The 18,542-nt window shown below is 42.5% G+C and overlaps 1 protein-coding gene across 2 annotated transcripts in view; it reads right to left on the bottom strand.

Annotated features, from left to right (window-relative positions):
- The window catches only part of LOC146833212 (aquaporin-5-like), a 102,764-nt gene extending 84,891 nt beyond the window's left edge, over nt 1-17,873 (bottom strand). For both annotated transcript variants that reach the window (XM_085600868.1, XM_085600867.1), the window contains exons 1-2: nt 17,456-17,873; nt 854-1,018 (exon numbers count right to left, since the gene is read on the bottom strand). In XM_085600868.1, the coding sequence (XP_085456994.1) occupies nt 854-1,018; nt 17,456-17,818 (528 nt within the window). In that variant the 5' untranslated portion in view covers nt 17,819-17,873. The remainder of the gene's footprint in view (nt 1-853; nt 1,019-17,455) is intronic.
- Nucleotides 17,874-18,542: the final 669 nt, after the last annotated feature.

The raw sequence follows: 18,542 nt of genomic DNA, 5'->3' as shown, positions 1-18,542 counted from the left end.
TAGGAGGTCAGGGTGTTTCTACCCTGCCCCCTTTCCTTCATTTTTCACTTTGTTTCACTGTTTTCTTGTGACTCGGTTCTACGGAGTCACAAGATGGCTGCCAACACTTCCTGGTTTGGAGTGTTGACAGCCAATCAGAGTCAAGCTTTTGCCCAGGAGGGTTCGCGAACCCTCCTTGGTACTCAGATATTAAAACTTTTACTTTTTCTAATTTCTCAGCAATTACTGAACGGATGTACACCATTTTAAAAAAGGGCTCTCTCTAAACCAAGACCTACTTTTTTGCCAAATTTGGTTTAATTCCGTTCAGCAGTTCGGGCTGTAGCTGTGTCTAAAGTTTCCTATGGAAATTAACATGGGGAAAACGCGTTTTGGGACCCCACATTTTTCTCTGCCCCCGCTTGACGAATCACCCCAAAACTTTCAAGACAGGAGCTGACCGGAGCGCGCCACTATATGTATTTCCGATGTATTAGCGATAATCAACACAGGCCCATAAATCTTCTCTGTATGTATATTTTAAGAAAATGGCCATAGTTGATAAATAAATTGACAATAACGAGAAAGTAATTATTGAAATCTTTACCCCAACTAGTAGATGATTTTACTGCAGTAAAAAGAAGTACCCATGGAATGAATACTGACGCAAAGTGTCTAAATTCAGCAAGCCCATCTGGAGAGAGGCAGGGACTCCCTGCCGAAAGTGGGACCCAAAAGCTTGAGCATATGGAATTTATGGCCTACAGGGAATGAGATCAAGATTGTTGCTTTTAATCCAACTCAGTGAGCCACAGAAACAAACAAAGATGGACAAGAGCTGTAATAGTAGACTTTGAAACAAATAAATACATACCCCAATCAGGTGTCCCAGAGTTACTGAAAGGCCAATAGACAGAGAAGGAGACCCGACATGGTCTGCTCTGCGGCCGTCCGTTGAGGCGAAAATGCAAAGAACAAGTTGAAAGGTGAGCAAGATCTCGATGCCAACGCCTTGTCCCGGGGTTGTGTTGGTGCTCAACTGTAAAACATATAGTTAAACTAAGAAAATTGACCCAGATGGGCAAAAACTGGCATTACATTCCAATTCCATATCTGTATCCCCTGCTCATTCTCACTTCCCTCTAAGACACTGGTCTTCAAACTTTTTAATGCTGCCCCCCCAATAAAGAAATAAAATTCATCCCCCACACAGATTTTTCACAATTATTCTATTAAATTGGCAATGTTTAAATATGTCTCAACTTATTTATAAACACAAGACATATTTAAACATTGCAGCTAAATTATGTTACCATTTTTCTCAGCTAGGATATAAATGATAAAATAAAGTAGTGATTGCCCATTACAGACCCACCACTTAAAACAAAGCACTTTTATCAGCATAATGCTTCATTTGGCCACAGCCTGGTGCCCCCCCATGGGATCACTTGAGGCCCCCCTAGGGGGGCCCGCCCTCCAGTTTGAAGACCCCTGCTCTAAGACATTTCGCCTCTCCCATTATTTTGTTTACTCTCCTATCCTAGTTTTTAAACTTATGTCACACCTATACTATTCTTAATTGTTTTCATAATTACCATAAGTGTTTGTCACAAAGCAGTTTCCAGTTCTGACCCCATCATAGTTTCTTCCTGATTCATTTTCTGTGGACTGATTAGGAATGTGCCTAGGCGGCCAATCATTGTCCTACTGCTCTGACAAGCTGCAACGCTTCTCCTTTTTATCTATGAAACAACACCACCTTCTGGAGAACCTATAAAGCCTGACCAACGGCAATAGGGTGATTATTAACCTCAGTTGGAGAGATTGGCCTGGCCCTTTCATCAATTATATGATTAAAAAGATGTAATCACAAATGATTGGCATTTCATTCTTTATGAAAATCATATCACAATCCTGGTATTAAGTTCCATGACATTCAATTGTTTTAAGTGTAAACATTTACAATTTTTGTTTCATTGTGCAATTCAAATCTTTTTTTCCAAGAATTCTTGTTGTAGTATATATAGTGTAGGAGTTTGCACAGGCATGTGAGTTCCAAGTTGTGTGGTAATTATCACACTCTGCTACTTTTCCCTAGCAGATTTTGGCAGTTCAAGCCTTTTAAAATGTATGTGGGCAGAAGGACCTAAATGAAGACAAAACATTCAGTATTTGGTGTGTTAAATACCAATTCTGTATATTATACCTTATTTCCAAGTGAAAAGCTTGGAACAGGATGTATTATTCACGCGTGGTACTTACCTCATCCCAGAGAAGTAGCATTTACCACGTACAGTAAGTACATCACCATTTTCTACCCTTTTCAGAATCGGTGTCTGAGTGTAAGACATACTTTGCTGCTTTGATATAATTCCAGAAAAGAATGAATAAGTATAGGCCATCAATCGCGGCTAGCCCCTGTAATAGAGAAGGTGGTAATACTTCCCTATTACTCATTGTAGTGTTGTGTGCTTGCTATAATTTCAGAATTTTGTGTCAATTGTCTCTCAAATCAATAAATATGAATATAGAATATTCCCTTTTTCAGTTTTAACCTTTTTAACATTATAAAGTATTCATCGTGCTCTGGCCCTTTCTAAAAATGGTATTGGCAAGCAACATACTTTTTCTAACAATTGTCCTATCCAGCATGATTTCATCTTCACATTTAAATGCACTAACCAGCTGGATAGAACTTGCAGGTTCCAGGGGATCCCAGTAATAATAGTTGTGTTATAACTACAACAGCCACCCAAAGTTGTCCTCGAATTATTGTTAATAAAGGTAAACGTTTATTAATTACTTTTGAAATCAACAAAACAAATAATGCCAGTGAAGCTCAGCTATAAACTTCCCCTAAAGGCACAAAATGTCATCCCACATTTCATTGAAATCCCACCTCTTCCCTATCAACTTGTCTTTTGCAAAAAAGAAAAGGAGCTATCCTCCCCCAGCATATTTCCTCCTTCAGGCCACCTTTCTACTTCCTGCAGGACTTATCCCTCCACTTCCACAAAAACAATTAGGAAATAGCATACTGTCAAAATGATGATCATATCATGTCCTTAGACTCCTTCGGGGACCTTATCCATTTAGCGATTAAGTGGGGCTTTAAGCAGAACTTCCTTGTTGCATAACGTAGTCCAAAAAGAAGTGGCGAAAAACCTCAGGAGAAGCGTTATCACTGACACACACGAGCATACTACTTGGATCGTGCTTTACCGACCCAACGAAGATGGCAAGTGTTGCCAAACTGTAATATTGTGGATAGCTTTCTTACACCAGGTGATTGAAAGAAGTCTAAGGGGCACTTTTATCGAAAGGTCATGCATTTCATTCTTGCTGCACTGCATTGCGTGACAGGGAGATGGCAGGTATGAGCCATGTTTACCATTATATGGTATTTTGTGTCCTCTCCTTTTGCTGGTGCGCTATGTGCTGCCTAACGCCAATGCATGCAGAATAGTTTTTAGCAGGAAGGGACACCTTCCTGCACATTACCAATCCCTTAGGCTTTTCCTTGTTCTATGTTTGCTGCAGAGTGCAGCACACATAGAAAGGGGAAAATATTAGGAGAAATAAACAGATTTCTCCTCATTACGCCTACCCTGGGAAGGCATAGCATTTTGATGCTTTCTCAGGCCTGCCAATGATGGCAAATCTGTGAATGTGTCAAAATCCATGCGTGGATGTGACTGAACACCCATGTTCCACCCATGGAACACCTCCCTGGAGCAGAGAAACGCAAAGCAGCAACTTTCACCGCATTGTGTTACTCGAGATTTACCAAGCCACGCAGGGCCATGCAAGGTGGACTGGCAAGGCTTGATAAATCTCATTCCAAATTTTGCATCGCACTACGTCTCAAGGGTGACGCACACCCTTTGATAAAATGTACCCCTAAATACCACTTTCTTTAGGCAGCAAACTACCAATGCACCCTTACTCTTTCTTTAAGCAAGGTGCAATCTCCCTTCCTGATCAGCTCAGGCTTGCCTACACTTGCCCAGGATTTTACTCCTGCAGCTTCTGGCTCACAAACCTACCGAGCCCCCTCGCCAGCAGCTGCCTTTTCTATCACAAGGACACCCGTATTGAACCACACTACTGAATTAGACCAGACCCACAGGCAAACGAGTAGAGCTTAGTGATACTTGCTCACTAAGTATACAAAATGGCACTTTCTTTCCATAGCATGGTGGTCTGTTTACCTTTTCTTGTCCTGAACTGCATGTGCAAGAAGAAATGAACTTAGAAAAATGCATATGTACTGTTTCCTAGTCCTGTCAGGAGTTGGTAGGAGACATGGAACAAAACTGAATGAGAAGCACCTCTGGAAGCTTCTTCCATATTGGCCAGGTGCTATATGCAGCACCTGTTTCTAAGTATTAAAAAATATACATCAGGGAAAAAGGAAACACAGCGTCTGGCACCATCTAGTGGTTTGGCTCAAAAGCTGCCTCGTTGCAATTGAAGATGGCAGACTTGCTTGCGATTAAATCTATAAATAAATGTTGCTGAAGGAGGGGGGTCTAGAAAGGGTATAATAGCCAGGGGCATCTCTTATGTTATGGCGAAGGAGGGTCATCCCGCCGCTGGAACCAGCTATCACATATAAAATAAACTGATAATTAAGCATTTAATAAAACTACTTTATTATCATGTCATTTTACACCAGAGCCGCAGCAGAGTATTGAGGAAAGGGCCATCTTATGAGGGACAGTAGCTGGAGGAGTGGTGGGCACCGGGCATTGCAAAAGCAAATGCTATTTGGCCAGTCGTCTTAGGACTGCCAAACTGATATGCACACTTGGATATCTCCAGGCTGTTGTTGGAGATATCAGCAAGGCTAAGGAGCACAGGCTTCCAGTCCCTGCTGGAGCATTAAACCAGTCCACTCTGCCCAATCCCAGTGCTTCTTTCATGCTGGGTAGCATCTGAATTGGCACAGAGGAGTCTAGGAGCCTGTGTGTACATCGTCAGGAGCTGCAGAGGCGGACAGGCCATGGGAGGCAGGCTGCAGGTCATTTTTATTTTTATTTTTTTTTGCTCCCGGCACTGCCTCACCACCACGTTTCCCTGCTAGCGGCCGCCATAATAATTACCTCAATGGTGACACATCTACATTTCAACTTCACGCCCGAAAACTCATAGTTCAAATCTGTGTCCACCAACACCATTTGCTATTTCGAAATATTGTGAAAATATATATATAGTGTAGATGTAAGTATAAGTGGACTGGGACCATCTCTTCAAATGCATGTTTTTCATTATTTTTTCCTCTACGGGGAAAATAATTTTCCCCAGGTAGACATATTTTTCCCCACACCCCCGCCATATCTGGGGGTGATCCATGTAGTGCCCTGCTGGACGCGTTCCAGTGTTCAGATTCCTGTTGTACCCACTCTGAACACCCAGCCATCACAGGCGTCACCAGTCAGGTGACCCTGCATATAAAAGAGGCCGGTTGCACGTGCCCTGGGCCAGTTACGAGTACATTAGCCATGTGTCTGTGTGCATTATTTACGTAGCATGTGGGCCCAGGGCCCACAACACTACAGTACACTCCCCGGGTCAGACTTTTTGAATGTTGACAAACATACGTTTGTTGCTGTTCAGAAACATACAGGGCAAACAAGACCTTGAAACTCCACTTCCCACCTCTTGGGCTGGATTTATTATTGCATGGCCAAACAATCTGCAGTAGTCATTAATCCTATTTACAACTGCCAGGAATCCTTTTGTGAAATGCTGGCAGGCATAGCGGTATATTAGACTTACATTTTCAGAAAATACCTGGATGAATGGGGCCAAGAATATCTATGCTGAACTTTTGTATCTTTTGTATCTTTTGTATTTCACTAACCTTGGGAAGCATGCCTTCCTGCCTCGCACCTTGACCACCTAAAAAGGGCACTGTAAGATCATCCCCCAGACAAAATAACCTATTTCTGTTGTTGACTGTAAACCTCATTCATATGGCCACAGTCAGTATTGGATTGGGCTCACTCTGCAGCTAAGATAAACACACCTGTAGATAGTGTCCAACACTGTTACAGGTTAGCTAAGGCTGGAAAGAAGTCCACCCCCTCTTTAGGCCTACCTACATTGCTTCCATCAAGAGAAGAAAATGTAATTTCTCTTTTGTTCACACTTTCTCTAAATCTTGCTTGGATACCAGCACACATGTTTCTTTCCTCTCACCAGTTCTAAAATCATGTTAGTGAAATGCTTCCATGCAGATTACAGTGAGGATCACTTAAAGAAAGTGTCCTATACACCTCACACAGAAACATTTATCACAGACTTCCAGTACTCTGGTGGTTTATCATCCCTACACTTATAGTTGATAATTAGCCGGGTGCCATCCCACTCGTCAGTTCCTCTACACATTCTATACCTCATTCTGTGAGAATGAACTCAAACCTTTCTCCCCTACCTTCCCACTTAATGCTATAACCCACTACGTGTGGAGAGTACACAAGATCTGTGGTGTGAGCCATGGTGTAGTGATTGGGTTCTACATTACTGATTTCCCCTACTTCATTCTGATTCCACTGATGGTGTGGCAGCACCATCTCCCCACAGACTAGTCTGGCACTGTTGTTGTATCCTATTGCAATCACCAATACCTTTCTCGTTCTTGTTACCCTCCAAGCCAAAACTAACGAGTGGTCTAGCTGCACGATTGTTGATCTTGCGCCACACTGTGACAATAGTGAATCAGAGTGGGCATTAAGGTCTTTCTACTGTACATCATGATTTCTCCATGTTTTGACCCCAAAGAATCCAAAAATGTTAATCCAATCCGACCCTGTGATTGCTGGATTAGACTATCTTCTGGGGGCTAAAATACAACATGTGTCAGCCATGCTATCATTGCAAAATAATATACTGCCTTGAAATAATATATCCACACCAATTTGACTGGGTAATTTTCCATTAGTACTTCTCTTCAGAAACCCCATTTTTTTCTCTAAAAATTAATTAAACTTAATTAAGAGAAATGCATTGACTATACATGTATGTGGTATTTGTGCCATCAGGGTGGCAGAGATGTGATCATATTTCTTCAGGACCTGGATGAAACATGTTTTTGAGTGTAGGATGTCCTTAAGTGGTGCCAGTGTGGAGCCTAGAAAGTCATGTAGCATGGTGTTATTAGGGCTTGGAGAGCAGTTTTGAAATTGCTTTCTGGAAGAAATTGTTTCACTTGCTTTGGAAGAGACAGCTTTTGGCAACGTGGTTCCTGAGAATGATGTTGATGTCATATATAAACCCAGGTGCTTGGCATTCAGTGGAAGTTTGGGATCGAAGCCATCCAACTCCTTTTCATTGAGCCAGGCTTGTACTATTGTTTGTTCTTGGCATATAACAGGAATTCTGTATTAGTTGGTTGAACTTTAGCTAAGCACTGGGCATCCTGGTCTGGGTGATGTGCAGGCAGTGTTTGGGGCATTGGATGTCTGAAGAAGAGGAGATTTTCAAATATAATTGTGTATCATCTGCATATTGGGGAATCTTGATGGTGTTATCTATCAGTAGAGCACCAAGTGACTCCATGTTGAGGTTGAAGGTGGCAGGAGACAGTAAGGAACCCTGGGGGACTACGCAGGTGACAGAGATCTTTTGGGACCTTGAGGTGTCCATGTGAACAAACTGGTTTGTGTTGGAAAGTTTGCAGGTGAACAAGTGAAGGGCACTGCTGGTGAATCATATTTTAGGCTTTAGGATGGGTACGAGGTTGAGATGTTTAACTTTATCGGAGGCAGTTAAGAGGTCCAGCAATATCAGTGTTCATGTTTATCTGTGGTCAGGAGGCCATTGCCTACGAGGTTGTACGGTGGCGTTCTCCATGCTGCAGCATGATCTGAATCCAGCCTGGTAGTCATGCAGGAGATGGTTTGCATTAATGTGAACTACAGTTCAATTAACCAAATGGGAATTTATAATCAATACCTCCACTGAACTGAGGGCTCATTAACTGGCACAAGCCCCAATGTACTATACGCTCAACCGAATAGAGGGCCTAAAACTTCATAAGAATGGCTCAGGAAACCAATGATACAATTTACAATTCTACAGCATTCATTTGTTCTGTGTAATGTGCCTCCTGCCATTGTATGTAAACGTTCCAATAAAATGTAAACCATAAAACGTTATGCTTTACTTGTAAGTCAATGCATAATATGAGAATAGAGATTTACAACTTAAAATTGCTCCTCCTCTGCCTCTTCACCCCATATAAGTGTTACCCTAAAGCCTAACCATAATACCAACCTTGACCCTAATTTTAATCTTTCAACCCTTACCCTTACCATAACCCTAACCTTAGTCCCAAGCCAACCTTAGCTATTTGGCCTTTTATTTACTCTGACCGCAACCCTAGTCCTACGCCTACACATAATCTACCTCTTACCCTGTTCCTTAACTATTACCATCAGCCTTACATTAACCCTATCATTTACCCTACTCCTAAAAAATTCCTTAGCCCTTCACCTAACACCTAATGATTTAAAATAATGAGCAACCCATTCTTATATGCAAAAGCATGTTTATTAAAATAATGATTCAAAAAGATCTTTAAAACTATGACTAATTTGATCAAAAACATTCTAAATATTTGTTATACTTTTTGAGTTTTGTACCAACTTACACGCACATCTGATTACTTTTCGCCGTGTGCATGTGAAGGGTGACCGAATGCAGCAAAGCAGTTTTCGGCTTCTTCAATAATAAATTAGATCATATATTTAGTGTTCAAATGTTCCTGAATGTCAAATCATTTATCAGCACTTATCCAATTGATTTCCACAAAATAAAATATTTATAAGTTATACATGCGTTATTTCTATGCGTGGGTAGTATGATGCAAATCGTGAACTAGACAGCAAACAAACCTAACGTCAATACCAATCAAGGGAAGGTTACTATGCTGATGTTACTTCTTTCGGGTCAATCCCTTTCCAGTGGATTTATTGTTATTCCAGCATCCATATTAGGGAGTTCCACAAGTTGCATCCTTTACAATTAGCAGCTAGAACATGGGAGTCAGTGCCAAGTAACTAGCGTACAGAAGAAGAGGATGCGTCACTTAGGACACCTGAAGGCGCGTGTCAACTCAGAGCCCCTTTTCATCTCTGAAATCACTTAGAATTGCTTTTCATATTTTTGCCTCCTTGTAGGTCCACTTGCATGAGGGTGCAATGCCAAGCTTTTATATTTTATTTTATCATGTTACTCTTCCATTGTGAAACCCAAGGGCCCCTTGTTAATTTCCAGATCAGTGCCAGCTGCTTTTTAGCTAATACCATTGTCTCATGGAAGAATCTACATGGGGCATGCAGCCTGCACATTAAGTAGTATGTATTAATCTTCCCGGGGCATATACCGTCTATGGATAAGCTAAATGAATTCTAAGTATACCACAATTATCACACAACTTTTTTGTGCCAGAAATGTTTTACCCACTATATTTTTACTGCAAATCCCACTGACTTTGCACCACTCCCTCACTAATATATATGCTATAACTCTGTGTTATTTTGTTATCATATTAGGATGACATTCTTGGTCACTAGGATAGAACACATTTCAGATGTTATGAAAGTCCAGCGACAGCTGAGGGCAAACACACTATAGGCCAAGATATTGTATAGCAAATGCATTCTGTTGGGACAGAAAGTCCTCTGCATGGTGATGGACATGCATCTCTGCCCGAGTGCCCCAGCTGCTTCAATTTCTAGATCCCTGGTACTGATTTTTGGTTATAGGTGAACACAGATCATGGGTGCATGGGGTAATGACCTAGGCCTGTGTCTCGGAATGCCGTCTTCTTAAACCTGAAAGAGCACACCAAACGCTACCCTTGTGAAGATAGAGGTCTGTTGCCTTTACCTGAAGTTAAGTGACATGAGTGCAGTGGTGGCAGCATACTTGTTTTGTGTTGAGTAGAATCATTAATGTGAACAGGCATTTTTACATCTGTCACTGTAGTGAGGCATACTGGCCCACTTGTGTAAAGGTCAGTGACTGCGTACTTAACTCACCCATGGCCTACATGGATTGGACCCACAGGGCAGAGCAGCCCCCTGACAAGAGCAAGTGCACTCGTATTGAGAGACTACTTGTGTGGATTATTTAGTGTGCTGTGTTTAACGTGTGCAAAAAACACAGCTTTTTACACTAAAGATCTTTATTGGATTGGACAATCTTCTTATTGGAGTCTCTGTGGGTATTTAGAGATACGAACCCTTGCATACCTTGAACCTACCTCCATCTGAAGAGCCTCTGATTGCTCAAGCCCCGCTCCCACTGACTTAGAAATGCTGAAGGGGTAGTACTTGACTCAATTACTCAGGACCTAGTAGGTCAAGCCCCAGGACATCAGGAGTAAAAGGCCACAATCCCCACTGTTGGACCCAGTAGCTCCTGCTTGCCTGGTAGCCCCCTGAAAGGGTTTATGTCATCTTCAATTACACTATTGAGTTACAGCCTCTGTGCTGAGGAAATTCAAAAATAGTAGTTGTCCTGGGATATTCTGATCTCAACAATGTCAAAGAAATGCAGAGCATCTTAAGATTCTCAAGCTTTTTAAAAAGTCAACACTCTCAGCTGGTTTCTATGTTGGCGTTTCTACTGAAAAAAATGACGGACAGACAACCAGGATTTAACAAAACAATGCTTTTCTGAGTTCTTTAAACGGCTTTCACCATTGTTCAATGTTTTCCAAATTCCCACCCTACATTTTCCTTCACTGTTCATCCCAGTCCCATCCAAATCCTAAGAAGTACATATGGTTACATCCTAGTCCAGATAACTCACTCTTTTCACAGAGCAGCCCACTATCAGAGATGATTTTTATCCTAGAGACACTGCTCTGAGGCAGATGCCTGGTTTATTGCCCAACATCAAACTTGGGGTAACATCAGGAAGTACAATTTTTGGAGGTGTTTTTAAACTTTTTAACAACATCTCTACCAGGGATCTAGAACACAAAAGTGGATGCTTTATCCTATGGCTGTTCCCAATTGAAGAGTCTGAAGATGGATTTCTCTGTCTCATATTGGAGAAGGCAGTCATTTTAGTGTCCATTCCAGTCTCTTCATTTTTTAACTGATTTAACCCATAGAAACATCAGAGGAATGCCAAGAGAGTCCTTTTAAGCATTTATGGCCCGGGATACTAGTTTAGTTATCAACAAGTATAGCTTTGTTCACGAGCTGTTTAGCAATACTTGTTGGGTGGTGCCTCAAGAACAGTCTCACCAAGAATTAGGTGCAACAAATTTTTAAAGACCTAAGGCATCATTTAATTATTGGCGGGGTGAGGGGCATTTCTCCACTGGGAGATGGAGTAAATTACTCCATCGTCCTGACGGATATTCCGCCTGCCGAAAGAAAAAATGTCCACTACCAACCAAACATTTCTTGAAATTCCTGGGAGTGCTGTCACAGGGGTTCTTGTCAATGCATTATTTGTTTGACGGATGGCTCTGTCAAAAGGAAGAAGCCATACGGCAAACTGACAGTGTTTTTATTTTATTTTTTAAAAGGAATGTTCCAAAGCTGGATTTTTGATTTTCTTTTTGAAAATAAAATAAAACAGTGCCCCCTCCTATAGCGAGGGGGCATTGAGCACCTTTCAGTGCCCCTTACTGCCAGGTTTTTCCTGGCAGTGACAGCCGTTGGAAATTGGCTGCATGTACGTCCATCTACATTAGGTGGGTGGATTTACAGCCAAACCTCCGATGGCCCTTACTCTGTCATGCCGTTGGAGGGATTTGACCAAGGCGGGGCGAAGTAGTCTTTGCTGAAGTCAAACCTATGGTTCATCTGATTCTAAATTGGACAGGCGTACCATAATGCTGTCGGGGAGGGAACTCTGTCGCCATTGTGTTAAATCAGGCTCCTAGTTCATCATTACGCAAGCTGACGTACTATGAGTAAGAATGTGGTGGAATACAACATGGCTGTGATGCATCTGTAAAAAAGAAATCCATCAGCGGGGCTTGCACCTACAACACATGTCACCTTGCTATTGTTACACAATCACTGTGGCAGCAGATAGGCATCTGAATGGGCTATTTAGACTGTGTCTGGAGGATCACACACGCATTGTATTGTAAACACTCTGCACCTAAACTGAACACATCCCACCTGTTTTGTCTTTATTCTTAATAGTGAATGGAGGCTCCTGGGCCGGTGGAATGTTGTTTTGCCTCTACTTGGTGCCCAGTTTATATCTGCACACGTTGCACTCCTCTGATGAGCTCCAACAGGATTGAAGCACATATAAAGAAGCGCTCTATTTTAGGTGTGCTAGGGTGGCACTTTACCAGTCGGTATGGTAAAAAACTCATTTTTTGTAATGGTGTTTGTTTATATGAGTTTCTGGTTTGTTGTGGAAGCTAGTTTGTTAATCCATACGTTCAGACTCAGTTACAAACTAGGCTTCTGAGCAACAGCGGCCCGTGCAGGTAAGAACGGTTAATTAATTAATCATTTAATTAATTTTCCCTCGTGGTCGTCTGTCGAATTCCCCCACACCTGGGCCCCCCTCTCTTACCTGCAGAGGCCGCTCCTGCTTCTCAGCAGGAAATGTTGACAATATCTGTTAGAATAGTAAGGATTTCTTTCGTCAATGCCCTCCACCACAGTTGTGAACTTCTCAGGGTTTCTGTCTCAGATTTTAGGTGTTGCCTAGAGTCAGCTTTAGTTGTTTCATTAGCCTCGTGTTTTTCACAACATTCATAATAAAATGACATATAAGCATGTACACATACAGGTACTGTCTGTAAACCTCCTTCATCTATTGGTCTGGTCAAGTGTAACTCACATTCTGCATCTGCTAACCACAGCATGCATCATGAGACAGTGAGTTAGCCGCTTCAGCCATTGACTCTTCATTTTGAGTGACTGCATTTTTCTTGTGCACATCTGTCTTACAAATAGTCCACTGCAGAGTCATGGCTGGTATGCCAATCTCTGCTTTAGTTTCTGTTTTGATTTAGGGCCGTTTTTTACTTATAATATTTTGTGAACATATGCATGCCACCTTTAGACAGCTGCATGTTTGCTTTTTATTAAGCTTTAACAAGAGTGACATGTTTGGAACAGCTCTATTTCAAACATACATTGATGGTATTTTAACTGGTCTGTAAGCTAAAAAAAAAAATCTGGAATGGTATGCACATATTTTATGCTCTGGATTGACACATATATTGGTTTACTGTTTCAAATATCTTAGACTCAACATTAACATAGTATTTTGGGCAAGGTGAGTTAGAGGAGTGCTGAAGAAATATTGATCAGTTTTATTATCAACACTGCACTTTACCTAGCATAGCAACATCCCAGATGTAGGATCAGAACTAGGTACCCTGCACTAAGTTCACCATAGCAAGTTCTGTAGATTTTTGACATTTTACGTGAGCACACATGGCAATCATGTATGTGCTGGATTTTTTTGGCACATGATGTAAACCAGAGTGAGCTGTGTGGTCTGGATGTGCACACTGTGTGTTGCTGAGGACTGTCAGTGGTGGCAGAAACAGACAGGGAAAGTCCTCTACTTGACACCTATATTTCTAAATTGGTCTGCCAGTCTGCAGCCAGGTTCTTCACTCCAACCATGTTAGATATGGATGTCATATGTGTATATATAACTTCTATGTGTACAGGTAATGCATGAAGTGTGTCTGATACATGTGGCTGTGGCTACACAGAAATTTATCTTGACCTAAAGAATCCAAGTGGTATCTAAGATGGACATTGGGAAGAGTCCCAAAAAGAAATGCAAGCTGCAGGTCTCCAGTTGGGCATTACTGATGTCCTTTGTAATGAGCCAGACTCTAGGATGTGGAGAAGAGGAGACAAGTGGTCATTTTGAAAATTTATAGGGAAATTCCCCTTGCCCCTATCCTGCCTCATCGATTCCAAAAAGGGCCCCCGACACAAGATAACAGGCAGTTAAGTGAGACAGCCAAAACTCTTTTCTGCTCTTGTTTTAGATTTTCGCCTACAGGACACTCCCAACATAACCCCACCTTCCTGCTGACACCTGAAGACAAAGACTATACATGGACAGTCAGGAGGAGTAAGCAAAAGACAGGAAAATATTATATCTGGTCCAAGAACTGGACTTTTGGAATGATCAAAGTCTGTCTACAACCTTAATATAAAGATGGGAGAGAAACGTCCATCCTTTGTGCCAAGACTTCTCTACCAGAATCCGGGATCCCTCGCCTGTTGCAACTTAAAACCACTTTGTGCCACCATGGTTAGGGTTTGACCACTATCTCCACATTGCCAGGTTTGTAACCTGAATCAGGGAGGTCTATGGCCTTCCATGAGAAGCTGTGTTGGGGCCTGCCTTGTCGTAGGACCTGGCCAGCTGTTGTAGAGGGGCTTTGAAGATCCCTTTGCATGTGGAAAACAACGCCTAGAAGTGGCGATCAGCAAAGGAGCTGAGGCTGTGACAAACTAAAGCTGATGCTGTTCAATTCTGTGCCACTGGATTCAAGCTAGCATTGCTGATGAGGGGTGAAACCCCGAAACTGGTCATAGGATGCTTGTTTCCGGTCCAGGGAGGACGTGGGTTGGCAGTTCAGGCTGGACTGTTCCCATGAGGCACAGGGACAAGACTGATCTGCATATGGTCATGTCTAAACTGGTGTGGCATGGTGAGCAAAAGAATGATGGATTTAACCAAGATCCCTTTACTGGGGTGAATGTTTTGATTTGTTCTGCATTCCGTCCTTCAACTGTGTGTCTTTTGCTGTTCAATTACGATCTGCATCACTCGAACTAGAGGGAGAGGTCTGGGAGCCATCAGTGTCCCATCAGAATGTGCCAAAGCCACAGTACCAGTGAATGTGATGTACTCATGAAAACCAACTACTTTCTTTAAGGGTTTCCTGCTGGAGAACCCTATTGGTTAGATGTGTGAGGTGCAGAAAGCATTGTTACCACATTCTGTGGTCTCAACCATTGATACCGACTACCAGAGAAGGTGCCTTGCCAAGGAGGAAGATGTCCTCTGTCATCAGTGATGACATTCAGTGACGCAGTACCATCACCACTGCAACCTGGGGCCTAAACTGTTCCTCCACATTCACCATCATTAGTTTTTGAAATACTGGTGTATGGCTTGAAATACCCTCTGATAAATATGTACAGTATTTTACAGTGTACAGAGAAAGAGCACTTTTATCTTTTCTATATAACCTCTTCAGTGCCCATGACGAGATAGTCTCGTCATGGAGCACGGTTGCGCTGTGCCCATGACGAGACTATCTCGTCATGAACCCCACCCACTAATGCAACGCCCGGCACAGGAGGGGGAAAGGGCGTGGCACTGAAGGGGTTAGTGGCACAGGTTGGACGTTGATTTATTGATTGATATTGGATGGGTTGTTACATTCTAACAATCGAACCCCAAACCAAACCACTTCCCTGAGCAGATCATGACCTACTCAACTCTTCTGCCATCAGTGTCAAGTGCTCAAGAGGTGCAAGGGGTGCTCAGTTTTAGGTCATTGGTAAGACTAGGCCCCAGTACACCAGTGGAGATCATTGTCATAATCGGGGAACAACCTTTACATCGCGGTTAGTACACCGCGATGCAGTTACATCGCAATCGTTACAACGACTGCATGTTACCACGCCATGCCATTACAATGCAAGTCTTTACATCGACTTGCGCTAGATGGCGTGCTAACATTACAAATAGTGTAGTTTACTATCCAAACACCTTCCCTACTGTTAAGTGGACTGGAGTTGGAATAGTAAATTACGCTTTTCTAATGTTAGCACGCCATCTAGTGCAAGTCGATGTAAAGACTTGCGTTGTAAAGGCATGGCGTGGTAACATCGCAGTCGGTGTAACGACCGCGATGTAACGGTACGCGTTGTAAAAACTTGCGTTGTAACATCGTACATCGTCATAATCTGAGCCCAGGCTGCCCCGGCAATCCTGATGAAGTAGACAAAGTAGAGATACTTTGTTTCGCCATCAGATATTTACAACTTTCACAATGATGTACCACTCTCTGGTTACTGCATTGATGCAGTTAGCAAAATGTCATCTTTCCAGGCAGAATAGCCTTGTTACAGCACCAATTTTAGCAAAACCCTTTGTAAATTTCCCCTCCAAACACGTTCGCATGCCAACACATAATTCAGTTTCACAGGTTTCATGTCATCTGAAATGTTTTAACAGGCAGTGTTAATTTGATAAAGAATTATCTCGACACTGCTTGTTGAGATTGTTAAGAAAATTTAGTAAACCTGTCTTTTCCACAAAGGAATTAAATACTAGTATCAGGGCTGGACAGGTCCTTGTTCCACTGGGCATTTCCCAAGTGAGCTGGAACGTTAGAGGCCGATTTTGGGAGCCCAGGGTCGCTCCTGGTGCCTCTGTCACTTTCCCCAGCTCCCGAGCTTAATTGCGGCAGTCAGTGAAGGCTTCCAGAGAAAGAGAAAGAAAGGAAGGGATGGATGGATGTTCAAGGTAGAGGGAAAATGATCAGAGACCGAGAAGAGAAACGGGAGAGAAGAGAGAGAATGGATGGTTGCCAAGAGTGAGATAGTGCGAGGAGATGAAGAGAGTGAGGTTGGTTTGAGCATTTTTGCCAGGGCTGCTTTTGGTTCCCCAGTCTGGCTCTGGTTGGTTTTGATTGCCAGAGGATTGCAGCTTAGGGAACACAGGTCGGAAGCGGATTGTTTTGCATTCCTCTCTTTCTGCATTGCCCTCTCCTCCCAAGCTCCCATCCACACATTTAATCTGTTCTTATGAACAAAATGTTTCTTCTCCGTCGTCAGGCATGGGGAATCTTGGTTCCAACCCAGAACTCCTTCAAGTTTTTCATAAGCCTCAGGGTAAGGCTGAACACCCTTGAAGAATATTGAGTTAAGTTTTCTGTACAACTTGCTCACAACATGGAAAGCAGTTTGCTTTAGAGAAAAGGAAACGTGTCTCCTCAGAAGCGCTTTTACAAGCCCTGCTACTTTATGTGAATCCAAGCAAGGTGATGAGGTCTATGTTAATACATGTCATTTGTACCCCTATTTATTCTAATTGTATTTATACAGCGCTTACTATCTCCGATGAGACGTCAAAGTGCTTTTCGGCAAATAGCACGTTACTCTGGAACCCAAAATGGATTAGTGGTGAAGTACGATAGTGAAAATTTGAGTTAATTTGAGTGTGGGACATGTGACTCTGTTAGTTGGATATAAAAGGATAATGAGGGAAAGGGGGGATGGAGGGATGGTAGAAGTAAGAGCCCAGAAACTGTTTATTGGGAGATCATAGCAGTAAGATGAGATTTGGGGTGAATATAGGGAGAGATGGAAGGAAGACTCTCTATCCATTTCTAAGGTTTCCACTGTCTCTAAAGAGTCCCCCCTTGTCTCCCACAAAATGTACAGTTCATTGTTTTCCATCATTCACAGAGGACATTATGGTTACTTACTGCGTTGATTGCTAGATTTCCTCTGATGTTTGCAGGCGCTATTCCATAGAGGATACCTGCTCCGGCTAACCCTCCAAGAATTTGGGCTACAACGTAAAAGAACGCCCGCAGTAAGGAGATCTGAGAGCCCACCAGGAAAGCAATTGTCACAGCTGGATTCAGGTGGGCACCACTAACGTGGCCTACAGCCTGGACCATGGTGCCGATTGCCAAGCCAAAAGCCACAGAAATTTGCAGGACAGTTGGAAGAGACGAGGGCCATTTTAGGGCAGAACCCAGCCCAAAAAAAACAAATAGCAGAGTGGCAATAAATTCGGCTAATACAGCTCGGACAAAAGCCCACGTGCAAAGTTCCTGCCTCATGGATCCGCTGCGCAAAAATGAGCCAACCAGAAAGTTCTGTAACCGAGTTCTCGTCTCTTTCGTTCTGTGCCAGAAAAGTTTAGGAATAAATATATATACCCAGTGAGCAGGTGACAAGTTCAACCAGGGGTGGATCTGAGACACTTAAACACTCCACCCCTTTAATATACCAGCCAGAAAGTAATTCAGCCGAGAACAACTCACACCTCCCTTAGAAGTAATTTTGAGCAGAGTCACATGGCGCATAGTACCTGGTTTTATATAATAGCAATCACACTTACGTGATCATTCGCCTGGTTGCATCACCATAGACGTCAAATTGTGTCTAAAGTTTGGGCATGATATTAACATCAGAGGTGAGCTTGTGAATAAAGTTAGGGTTTGAGACATTTCCTTTAAATGGTTCCTGTGTAATCTTGTTGTAGATTGCAAGAGTTGTTTCTCCCAAATTGGTCAGTCACCACAGCCAGAAGTTTAACTTTTTTGTATGAATCTTAGCAGCTCTTTCTCAGATGCTGTCTCTCTCTTGCTTTCTGTCCCACTCTGGGAACTCTTTTTGTGTTTGAAAAGCTTTATTTCAGGAAAATATTAGTACAAAGATATCAGCGACAGTACAAATACAGTTAAATAGCATGAAAAGGCCAATATCATAAGAAACGAGCAAAAGCATTTTATAAGGATTTTAAGGGAAAAACAGGAGAAAGGGGGAAAGGGGAAGGGGGAA

This window comes from Triturus cristatus, chromosome 4_2 (genome assembly GCF_964204655.1).
Source record: "Triturus cristatus chromosome 4_2, aTriCri1.1, whole genome shotgun sequence".
Lineage (NCBI taxonomy): Eukaryota > Metazoa > Chordata > Amphibia > Caudata > Salamandridae > Triturus > Triturus cristatus.
Note: the sequence above shows the minus strand (reverse complement) of the source record. Positions and strands in the feature narration are given on the sequence as shown.